The sequence below is a fragment of the Sapajus apella genome, unplaced genomic scaffold (genome assembly GCF_009761245.1).
Source record: "Sapajus apella isolate SASKATOON/1434 unplaced genomic scaffold, GSC_monkey_1.0 scaffold87, whole genome shotgun sequence".
Lineage (NCBI taxonomy): Eukaryota > Metazoa > Chordata > Mammalia > Primates > Cebidae > Sapajus > Sapajus apella.
In genome coordinates, this window is record NW_022437027.1 from 391,326 (window position 1) to 403,806 (window position 12,481).

Sequence of the window (12,481 nt, forward strand, 5' to 3'; positions counted from 1 at the left end):
GACGGAGTTTCACTCATGTTACCCAGGCTGGAGTGCAATGGCCCGATCTCGGCTCACCGCAACCTCCGCCTCCTGGGTTCAGGCAATTCTCCTGCCTCAGCCTCCTGAGTAGCTGGGATTACAGGCACGCACCACCATGCCCAGCCAATTTTTTGTATTTTTAGTAGAGACGGGGTTTCACCGTGCATGACCAGGATGGTCTCGATCTCTTGACCTCGTGATCCACTCGCCTCGGCCTCCCAAAATGCTGGGATTACAGGCTTGAGCCACCGCGCCCGGCACAACTTCTAAGAATATAGGAGGATGCTTAAGTCATACAGCGGTGACAGAGCTGTCAGGGTCTACCGCCACCTGCTGGCAGCTTCCAGCGAGTTCTACAGGAGGATGCTTTTGAGCTAGCACAGTAACAAGAGCTGATAAAGTTCACAGTCGCCAAGGTGCGATTATCCGGTGGGGTTTTGAGCCCTCGGATGCCCGAGAGATTGCTGGTCTGAGGGCAGCCTTCCACAAGAACTGGAGCAAGGTCCTACAACTCCTTTATCAGGGGGAGTCGCTCTTGCCCCAAGCCTGCCATACAGCAGGTATCTTTATGATACTGAATGCTGCCATGTGGGCCATGGATTCTTGCCCTGGTATAACTGTTTTTCCCTTAAATCATGCTCTGCATTGTGTCTGCTGTGGACATTCTTCCGACTATAAGCTTCTTATTCTTTAATTGATGCTCTGTACCGTGTCTACCCTAGGCATTCCTCCGATTATGAACTAATATATATGTATATATATATATATATATATATATATATATGGAAATAACCGAGTAGTAAGATATTCTTTAGGCACTCATTTTATGAACTAATACATGATTATATGTAGAGGATTATATAAAGGGGAATAACTGAGTAGTAACACTGTAAGCTGAGATACTCTTCAGGCATGAATTGTGCCAGGATTCTGCTTAGCTCTCCTTCCTCAGTGCCTATATGGGGGATTACCCACATAGCATTAGAATTGTTTTTATTACAAAGTCAGCATCTCTGCCAGAGCTGCACAACCCCAAGCTGGGGTTGTTAGAGGAAAACTGCCATATTTCACAGAACCTGAGGAAAGAATGCAGCAGACCTCAGTCAGAATTCAAACACCTCCGGCTCTGCCCCTCAATGTGTATGGGCTCCATGGCCACCTGTAGCTCCCAAGTTTTACATGTTATTGATCCCCCAAAGTGACCTGATCTCCTGATTTCAGTTCCAGGGAAGGGTCAGCTTGGGTCAGGTGCCCACCCCTTCACCAATCAACTTGTCTCAGTTAAAGAAGTCACATTATATAATGGCTGCTCTGATCAGTGACCATGTGGATAGATACAGCATTTTCTCAAAAAAAAAAAAAAAAAAAAAAAAAAGTCACAGAAGGGTGGTGGTGGGGGCAAACCAAAGTATTGGTGTTTGATACAAGGTACTGCAGCTAAGATGTGAAACCTTCCATACACACCTTAAGGACTTCTTTGTCCCTGGAAAGTGATTTTTCTGGGGCTGTTTAGGTAGAAAGGTGTATTAATGGTGCCAGTGTTAGAATCACTGGCAGTCTCTTCTTGAACCTGTAACTCCAATGGTTAAATCTCATACACCATATGGTTACATAATTATTTTCTAGAGAATTCTATTACTACTATCTAATTCAGTAACTGACTTAAAAGTAAGAAGCATTCCTTTTAGACTCTAATGTGAGTGGTGGTATTTGTTTCAATGGAGGTGGGATGAGGTATGTGTTCACTTAAGCTTTACATTAAAAAAATTTATATGTGTAAATAAATACATATGCCTTGTAGAAAAATTAGTCATAATCTTACTACCAGAAGATAACTGCTGATAACCTTTTATGTGTGTATATTTGGTGGCCGCTTCCATGTTATCTCCTGGCTCTTTTTACTTTTCCAGTTCTCTAACACCTGTTTAATTAATTCCTTAAATTATTATGTTAAGATAACGGGTGTTATTATTTCACTAAGTGGACCATGATTGAAACCATCAGAGTTTCCATTTCAGGTGGTGACCAAGATGAGAACTAGGAAAAGTGTGGGTGGAATTTAATGGGCTTCTAGTTGGTATGAGTTGTTCTCAGATCCAACCACTTACTACTATACTGTTCAACATACATGAAAATACTTATTTGTCCTTTACATCTTAAGCAATGAATTTAGGGCTGGGAGCACTGGTGAAGAAAGTGGGAAGGAAGTAGTTTCAGCTCTTTTGCTGGTTTCATAATTTTGTTACTGATGGAAGGGTCCCAAGGGACTAGAGATGAACTAGGTTGGCCCTGCTCAGTGGCATCAGTAAAATAACTGCTTGAAAGCCAAAATCAAGACAGCGACTTTTTTTAGACTAGTCAAATGCAGTAGCCAGAAGGCAGGAAAGAGTAGAACAAGAAGTTAGATCTATAACTGATGATGAACAATCAACTGAGATAACAGTGACATTTTAAAACAGAAAACATCTGAGGTTACACAGTCACAATAAGGTGTCACAATGAAATTTCACGTTAGTTCAGAGTGCCTTTTTATAATAATATCACTTTTGGTGTCTTGAAAATTTTTTAATCCTCCAAAGTTAGTTTAGACACCTTCTTTTTAACAGCTAAGCAAAAGAATCCCCTGAAGCCTCCAAAGCTCTCAAAACAATACTGACCTAATTTCTACAGAGAAGTATTATACAGTGTTGAGTGTGGGTGCTGAGTCATACTGCTTGGGTTTATCTACCATTCCTGTAATTAGACATAACTCAGATTCCTCTTTTGAGAAACAAGAATTAAATAGGGCCTCTTCATAGGGTCTCTGTGAAGATCAACTGAGATAAAGCATGTAGTCTCCTTTCCACAGCATTACACACAGTACATGTTCCTCTGAGTTGCATGGAGCCCAGTTAGGTCCTTATTTTTTTTTTGAGAAAGGGTCTTGTTCTTGTTGCCCAGGCTGGAGTGCAGCGGCACAATCTTGGCTCACTGCAACCTCTGCCTCCTGGGTTCAAACCATTCTCCTGCCTCAGACTCCCTAGTAGCTGAGATTACAGGCGCCTGCCCCCTCACCCAGCTAATTTTTGTATTTTTAGTAGAGACGGGGTTTCGCCATGTTGGCCAGGCTGGTCTCAAACTCCTGACCGTGTGATCTGCCCAACTTAGCCTCCCAAAGTTCTGGGATTACAGGCATGAGCCACCACACCTGGCAAGGTCCTTATTTTTAATGGGCATATATAAGATTTCTGAACTACAGAGAACATTACTACATCTGATTGGGAAGAAAATAAATCTTTAAATAATATGAAATAATATTCATACAATTTATTGTTTCTGTTTTTGTTGTTGTTTTACAATTAGTATTTCAATGTGGAATCTCAGATTTCTTTTGTGAACTCCTTTACTGTCAGATAATTAACCAGAGATACCAAATAAATGAAGATGGGAAAACACTATAAATATATTTGATATAAAATCTTTTTTAGATTTCTGTATTCTCGAGACGTTATGATTAGGATATGTTTAGATAGTCAAAAGAAACCTCTGGCCTCTGCTAGAAAAATATATTTCTCTAATTATTGAAAAAAAAGGAGGCATAATTCCAAAATATATTATTTCAAAAGTTCTAGTGTTACCAGTGGTGAGTATGGGCAGGCTCCACCATCCTTGATCTTTGTCTTCTTGGGAGAAAGAATTAAGCCAAGAGACTGAAGTAGATTTAAGGCAGAAACAAGAGTTTATTGAAGCAAAAAAAAAAAAAAAAAAAAAAAAAGTACACTTGGATGGAACCAATGGGGATGTCAAAGATTGAGTACCCAGCTTGACCTTTGTCTTGGGGCTCTTAGAGATTTACTATTTCCTATTTTTTTTCTGGTCTCTTCCCCTCCCTGTATGTGCATTAGTTTGACAGTATTTGGGAGGGTCTTTTGGTGGTTGAAGTTATGCACATACTCTCTTAGGGCAATTTTCCCTTGCTGGCCTAGTACCTCCTGCCAATCCCCACGGGAAAGTCATACATTGGTCAAACTCTGTCATTTGCCCCTTACTGCACATGCCCGGACATGTTCCCAGAGGAAGGTCAAACTCCGCCATCTTAAGTTCTTAGTGGGAAGTTGTTGCCCATGAGCTCAAGATGTCTCCTGTTAGATTTTCCCCTCCCTGTCACCACCCTGATATTTTTTGTGGCCCTGTCCTGCCCTGTTCATATCTGCCTATCTACCTACTCTAAAACTAGTACCTTAAATATCTCCACATCCCCCTCCAGCTACCCCATTTCTCTGCTGTCTTTTCAAATTGTCTGCATTAGCTGTTCTTTATTCTTCACCCAACTCCGCAGTTTCCATCTCTTTATTTGTATAACTGTTCCCAAATGCTACTAAAGCAGCAGACCTCTTTTTTTCAAAGCATTTATTGTTGAGCCCTCTCATTTCCTGGCTCCTGTGACACTATATTCTCTGGTTCCCTGCATTCCTCCTGTATCTGTCTCTTTTGGCTGTTTCTCTACCCCGACTTCTAAATGTCCACATTTAGGCTTCTCTGCCTATGTGTTCCCCTGAGGTGAACTCAGCTGGTTTAATGACTTGAAATACCATTTTCCTACTGATAACTCCCAAACTTGTACCTAGACCTCTTTCTTGAGCTGCAGACATGTATCCCATCACCTACTTGACATCTTCATCCCTTTGCTTATAACATGCTTCACAGCAGGCTTTGTTCCTTGACTGGTTTCTGCTTAACAATTAAGTTTTAGTCAAGGTATTTCCTCAGAGAGGATTCTCCTGACATATGAGATGTAGTCAATTGGCCCCCAGTTACCCTTTCTCCTAAAATCTTGTATATTTTCTAACTGTGACCTGTGATTTTCTTACACATATGTTTACTTATTATTGTCTTTCTCAGCAGAATGGTAAGCAAAGAACAGGGACCTTAAATGTCTTTGTACTTCTATGTCCCTAACACCCACCAGACACAGTTCCAATAGTATTAAAACACTATCCCAATATTTGCTGAATAAGTTATTTCTAGTACTTTTTATAAACACAAAACAAAGTAAACATCTTTTTCTTAACAGTTAAAACACATTTTTAAATTTAGTTCCATCTTGCTTTCTTAATTTACTTCTTTTTATCTTCACATCAGATTTAATAAAATAATTATAAGTCAGGGGTCAGAATACCTGTATGTTTATGGAGTAAAATCAACAATAATCAAAACTCTTATTATCTTTCAGTGTAAAAATGTGTTTATTCACAACCATTTGTGAATTACCATTTGTTACCATTCCTTCAAAAAAGTCTTTATGAACAAAAAGCCAAGAAAAATTACAATAGAAGCTTATGCCAAACCAAAAATATACATCTGATGTATACAAACTTTAAAAAGCATTAACACAGGCAATGTGAATATAGATTACCTTAAAAATATTTCCAAGACACAGCTACAACTTAAATTATGTTAAGACAGATATAAATTATAGCATTACCTAATGTATTCTATTTACATATTTAAAGTGTCATATTAATTTCTATAACATAAAAAAAGAGATAAAACTACAGATGTTGTTGCTTAGCAGTTCAAATATTGAAAGGGCCACATGTTTTTTTTGAAGTACAGCAAGAATTTTAGGTTATTATTTATATCGGGACCTTCCTATATTTATAAGAACATGCACTGTCATTGTTTGTTGCAGGAGAGAGAAAATTAAAAAACACTAAGGAAAAAACAAAAAAGAGTTTGCTTACTAAAATCATACCGAATCCTCAGCAAAATCAAGGAAAGCAATTATGGAGTGTCTTTTATCCCTGGCCTTTTATATTGACACATAAATTTTAGAGAAAAGAACAGTTCATTGTCTATCACAAAATGCAGTTATAGATATTGATATGCTTAGTTCTATTCTATTAAAGCACCTTGTACTACAAGGTAAAGGAAAGCTTAATAAAATCAATGGAAGCTTTCATACCAGAAATAATTTTATTTGAAATACCCGTATTACCTTTTTAGATTTTCCTTTCTTAAATAATGCAGAGAATATGTTCTGTCTAAAATCTATCTAAGATCATTCATTGGAAATATAGCATTTTTAAAAAATAATGGTACCTAAAAACTTAATACTATCTATCAATTAACTTAAATATGGTGGCATGTAAAATGAAGAGGAAAAACCTAAATATATATATCTTCTTAAATATTATTTTTTATTATTACCAACTTGAAATGTCCAAACTCTGAAGGGCTATTTTTATCATATTATATTTTGCTCAGATTGAATCAACATTATCATACTAGGACATGTAATAAGTAAAGAAACCAATACTTCAGCATTTCTTAGAGTCATCTACTCAAATCAATTGTGCTTACTATTAGATACTAAATCCAAAGAAGTCATAGAAATAAATAATGCTGGAAAAGGGAACAGTATTCTAAATCTGAATCTGACAATCCCTCCTCATGCTCCCTTCACATCTGCTGAGAATTAACAAAAAAAGTCTTAATATTTTCATAGTTAGACAATGAAATAGGCTTCAAAATCATTCAAAGTAAAATCAAAAAAATTTAAAGTGGAAATGTACCATAGTTAACAGAAATGCTATAAAGAAAACACTTAAAGTAAATTTTATTAACATGATAGGACCATTAAATTGGTCTTGAAAAGCAGAAGGCAGATGATGAAATTGCACTTAATTCTGAAGCAATTCAGATCCTATCATCCTTACTCCTTTCTAATAAAATAAGCATTCACAACATGATTTCTTACACGTCTCCCTTACAAAAAGGCTCGGCACAATCATTTATACATTCTAGTTGGTTTTTAACATTTGGTCATAACTGATAAACAAGGTCACACGATTTTACCCTATCGAGTCTGTTGATCTGTATCAGAATGCCTTATGCCAGAATCAGACAGTTCTAATACAGGATTTACAAATCCAGAATACTCGGAATTTCCATTATCATCCATTTCGGCACTAACAAAATCATTCTCCCACTCTAGCCCATTGGAATCATCAGAGGCTGATGTAGGGTTACTTCCAGTCTTCTTGTTGCTAAACTTAAGTGCTGCCCGTAGAATGTCTTCCTCTGTTTTGGAACGTTCTCTCATCGGAAGCATTCTATTCATTCCTACGATTTGAACAGAGTTTTTAGAAATCTCAGAACAGTTAATAAAGCTATATTTAAAAACTTCCAAGTTTAGCAATATAGTTTTTATTTAACTATTAGACTTGATTTGTGAATTAAAGACCCAGTCCCATGGAGGCCTTCTTAAGGGAAATTGTTGGGGTCTAACCCTGAAGTATGCCTCACATAAAAATAAATATTAACAATCACCAAAGGGCAGTTTTGATGCATCATTGATCATCTGATAAGATGACACTCCTGAAGAGTCATAAATAAAACAGAATGGATGGAGGATTTCAATTGTTATTAGTCTTATACAGTCAAGTCAGTATGTCTGCCAAAGTCCTTTCCTACCCACAGAATTTCATTTCCCAGAGAATGACAATCACTCTAATGATAACATATACTTTTCCAGCACTTACTAGGTTCCAGTTATATACATGGCACAGATATTAGCTGATTTAATCCCCAACAACTCTATGGAGTACAGTACTATCATTATTCTCATTCTATAGTTGAGGTAACTGGGACAGAAAGGCTAAGTGATTTAGGTAAGGCCACACAGCTAAAAAGTGGTGAAGCAAGAATTTTAATCCAGTCAGTCTGGCTCCAAAGTCTATGGTCTTATGCTCTTCTGACTCTACCACAAGAGAGTAGAGACGTTTCTGTGGGAAACTGTTCTAGATCTAATTCTGAACAGAATAAAATTGGTAAAGTGAAAGTTCAGTAATATTGAAAGAAAAAACAATGCCATTTTACTGGCAGAAGAAAGGGAGAGAGGACAGAAAAGAAATTTGAACCTGCAAGTACAGAATCAACATTAGTAATAGAATTAAAATCTAGGATTCGCAAAGAGATTTAAAAAATATTCTTAGACCCATTTAATAATTTTCTTTTTTGATCTTAAAGATCAGAGCCCACCATAAAAGAACATTTAAATCTGTATCAGTGTTGTCTGTTACTCCTGAAAAATCACAAATTCAACCCAGGAAAGCAAGTCATCTGTGTAGATAAGATAAAAATATGAGCTAGATACTAACATAATTTTGTAGATTTGTTTCTGGAGGATTTGTTTCTGTCGATTTATCACTAAAAAGTTATATTTAACTTCTAGCTTTAGACTGTCCAAAAGGGGGTAGTAATCCTTCATACTGAGTAATGTCATGGGCATGGGATTCAAAAACCTTGAAAAAATTAACATTTATTTTCTAAATCTACAAAACATTAAAAATTAAGCAATTTTCTAAAAATTTTTATCAACAATGATAATCAATACAATAACAGTCTAAAAAGTGTTTATATGATTTTTCAAGGCCTTGGATTTATTTCTATTTAAATAAAGACCAAGGTAGATTTATATAAATCAACACAGATTATGTTAACCTTTTCAGGTAAAATTATGAATTATAAAATACCTTCTTCATCTTCCCACTCTAGATCTAAGGATGTGCTGTCGTCATTTCCACTAGTTGATTTAGTTTTGGTCATTAAATCACAACTGCTTTCTGTATTAGGTGTCAAAACTGTAGCATCTGATGAGAGTCCTAGAATACACACCAAGTACAATTGAATGGTTTCATCTGTACTCTTCTACCACAACAGCCAATTTACTTTGCAACAATGATCTCTCTCTAAATATTATTACTTTTAGCTTCATAAGAAATAATTCTGGAAATTATATTGGTAAGTTTCTGTTAGGAACACTTAAAGAAACTTTTCTTTTTTTGCCATCTAAGCACAGCAAACATGCAAATTTAGATGATTATAAACTTTTCAAATATGGTGAACTCAGGGTCATATTTTTAATAGTCAATTACAAAGGAGCACAAAAAATAAATGAACAAAAAAGATAAAACAAAAAGCAGCCTATATTTTCAAAAGGAGCCACTACTATGCTTCCACTATTGGGAAGCATACAAGTTTTTGCTTTTGAAACTTGAGGAAATATTTTAATCTTATAGAGCAATTTGTAATAAGTAAAAAATAAGTATACTCATCTGTTTATTGTGGCATAAAAAAAGTGTATAGAAAATACTTTAAAAGACTTACTACTACTTCGAAAAATTTCATACTGTGACTTTGTATTTCCCAAACAAGATTCGAAGTCATCTTCTGGTCCTGAACTGCAATAAAAGTTAGATAATTTTTTAATATATTCATGGTAGATGCAATATAACGAATATTTAAGCTAATGATAGCATTTTGGCTTGAAGACCTATGCCATACAAATTCATAACTGCTGTACAATTAGAATAACCTAATGATAACAGTTCTTAGCTTTCTTAATACTAGCATGAAACTGAAAATGATAAGATTTTGGTTAATCCTGAAGTCAAATCTCCAAAGCTTAGCTGTTAAGTCCAACTGTATAATAAGCATGAACATAATTCTTTGAATGAGTAGTGATACTTGTGGAAATGTGACACTGAAATGTCTCTTCCAAAAAATGACCACACATAAACTTTATTACAAGAAAAGAGAGGGACTAATGAAAAAACAAACAACTAAGGTATAAAAGTCACCCAAAGGCATTCAGCTACTGTATCACTTCTATATGGGAAATGTGACCACTCTCAAAAATGCAAGATAATCAGTTTAAATAAACAATGATCATGTTTCAACTTAAATGCTCTCGGTATTCTTCCAAGACACTGTTGTTTAGAAGGAATGATTTTTGGGGAACACATAAACATGGGTACATATATATACATCCTGAGGTGAATGATGCTCTACGTGGCAATAAAATCTTCTACCACAACGGGAAGGAGGAATATGTTTCACCATTTACCTTTGATATTCTCCATTGTTGGAAGGATGATATCGCTGCACAATTCTCTGCCTTTCTTGCTTTGGAAACATAATGTAATAAGAAAAACACTCTGTTGTAAAATATTATATATTTTAAAACCACTCATGCAATACAAAAAAGCATTTTTTTCTAGTTTCTTAAAAAAAAAAAGGCTATTCTGTGGATATGTTTTTCCTTAAATCTATCACTATTCAATTCTATATCCCTTTATTTATGGGTAGAATTTTTCTGAATTTATCAACGTATAATCTAGAAGTGGCCAGAATATTAATAGTGTTGTTGAAAAATAACTTTTTTTTTTAACAGGTAGGTATTGATATCTTTAACATACTTAGTATACCCAAGAACTTCCAACCCACTGGAAAAATGAGGAGCAGGAAAGGAATAGTTAAAACAATACATGAAGTTCTATTCTGGGTAAAATAAGTAGCAATAAAACAAAAGATTTATAAGATCTGGCTGAGTTGACTCAGAAATAATAAAAGCAATTGACTAAGAAAGAACTGTCGGAGTTGTGGCTCTGATAGCTATCAGCTATGTATCCCTGGCATGGCCTCTAATACTGCTCCTTCATCAGTAAATTATAGATAGCTATATTACTGCTCTAACAAACTCAGGGTTACCATGAAAATCAAATGATTTGGCAGGTGTCTGTGTATGTCTGTATGTCTATACACTGAAATATGTTCCTACATCAAATATTTAACCAGGGTAGGAAAAACTCAGGGAATCTTGGGAATCACCCATATAGATGTGCATATGGAATGCTTTGCCTTTAAAAGGGAAGCAGTAATTTATTACAGTAAAAAGAGTATCTATATGATAACCAGAAAATACTTTTATTTCTTAGAAGGTAAAAGTAAAAAACTTGTTCATTTTTTAGAACTGACTTAAAAAAAAAGATATTCCCTCATATAATCTACTGAAACAGAAGAGAAAGAAATGAAGGAAAGAAGCAGAGAGAAGGACACAGTTTACATGGAAATCATGTAACAATATGAGAGACACGGTATTGCAGTTTCTCTAAGGTTTACTATTGTGACATGATCTTTATACTATTTATATAACACTAAAGAGGTGAATCCAAAGAGGTAAAATATGGAGGAAGATACTAAGGATACCGACTATGCAATGTTGTGCCTGAACTTTGGCTCTGCCCCTTATTAACTGCAGGATCTCAAGCAAGTTACAAAACATATCCTACTCTCCAGTTTCCTCAATTGTAAAACAGGGATTAAAAATATTATCTCCTACGATTATTGTGAGGATTAAATAAGGTGAAACATTGCTGCTCCTGACACTTAATCAGGGCTCCATAAATGTCTGTTATTCATAGCTGCCAGGCATTATGGTAATGCTGCATGGTAAGACATGGTAAATCTGCTGCCTTTCCTGATAATATACCAAAGATTTCTCGAGACTCAAACTCCCGAATCTCCCAAAACACAAGAATAAGGATGAGAAGCAAATAATAACCTTATGGGGCAGAACAGCAGTTTATCCACTTACAGGAAATAAAAGTAATTCCAGCAATTCAAGGAGCTGTTAAAAAAAACAAAACAAAAACAAAAAAAACCTCACAGAACAAAATGCTTTGCCAATTATATTTAAAGACTAGTTTTGCAATGTTTTCACACTAAGAGTACATTTAATTTTCCCAAAAGAATACTGAATTTTATAGCACTAAAATTTCTTTATGATAAACAGGAATCAGCATTTGCTAATCTAAAGCTAAATAGCATTGAGTATCAAGTATGTGATCTGATGTTATTTCTAGCTGTTAAAGACTAATTTGCCTTGAAAATTCTTAAGACTATATGGGTAAATAGAGCAGTTGTTAAACAAGAAGTCCTTGAGAATAGGAAAAGAAAAAAAAGTCCCAACTAAGATTTGCCAGAGAAAACAAGGAGAAAAGCAACCCTAATATATGCTGGGGTCTTTTCCCCTCACCTCCAAGAGCTTTCGCTGCTTTGCTGCCCTGGCTGCTTCACGCTGTGCAGCGTATAAAGCTTCTTCTTCTAGTCTTAACTTCTCTTCTTGTAAGGCTAACTGTACATGAACAAAACGATAAGGATTAACAAAAATCAGAACCTGTCTAACTGCTCTAAAAATAAAATGCTTCTATTTATAAAACAAAAAATAATTAAAAAATAATTGATCTCTACAAAGCATGACAGAATTGAAATGTTTGCAATTATCTCTTTAAATTTCTTCTTTTACAAAATAACCCAAAGGATATAAAACATATTACAGAATTCTGTAGAAACTGAGTTATGAAGCAGTAGCATTAATCTGCATAAATATAGAAGTGTTTCTTTAGAATATGCACTGATCTTCATTTTAAACAATCATTCCAACACATCACCTTCACCAGTTTACTGGTTTTGGCACTCATAAATCCAGTATCTTTAAGACCAATTATATCACTGTTGACCAAAGGGAACTCGGCTTTCACAAAATTAATGTCTTGCCATCTAATTAACATCAATGCACATGTCTCCTTAATTTTATTACTATCAAACTATTCAAAAATTACTTTTATATTTAAGT

General features: G+C 35.3%; 1 protein-coding gene across 2 annotated transcripts in view; it reads right to left on the minus strand.

Moving 5' to 3' along the window:
• Nucleotides 1–5,227: 5,227 nt before the first annotated feature.
• AP1AR (adaptor related protein complex 1 associated regulatory protein) overlaps nucleotides 5,228–12,481 on the minus strand; it is a 38,516-nt gene continuing 31,262 nt past the window's right edge. The window contains exons 6-10 of one of the 2 annotated variants that reach the window (XM_032254738.1): nucleotides 11,882–11,980; nucleotides 9,911–9,969; nucleotides 9,172–9,245; nucleotides 8,538–8,666; nucleotides 5,228–7,125 (exon numbers count right to left, since the gene is read on the minus strand). In XM_032254738.1, coding sequence (XP_032110629.1) covers nucleotides 6,860–7,125; nucleotides 8,538–8,666; nucleotides 9,172–9,245; nucleotides 9,911–9,969; nucleotides 11,882–11,980 — 627 coding nt within the window. In that variant the 3' untranslated portion in view covers nucleotides 5,228–6,859. The remainder of the gene's footprint in view (nucleotides 7,126–8,537; nucleotides 8,667–9,171; nucleotides 9,246–9,910; nucleotides 9,970–11,881; nucleotides 11,981–12,481) is intronic. The other variant, XM_032254739.1, reaches the window with a different exon arrangement.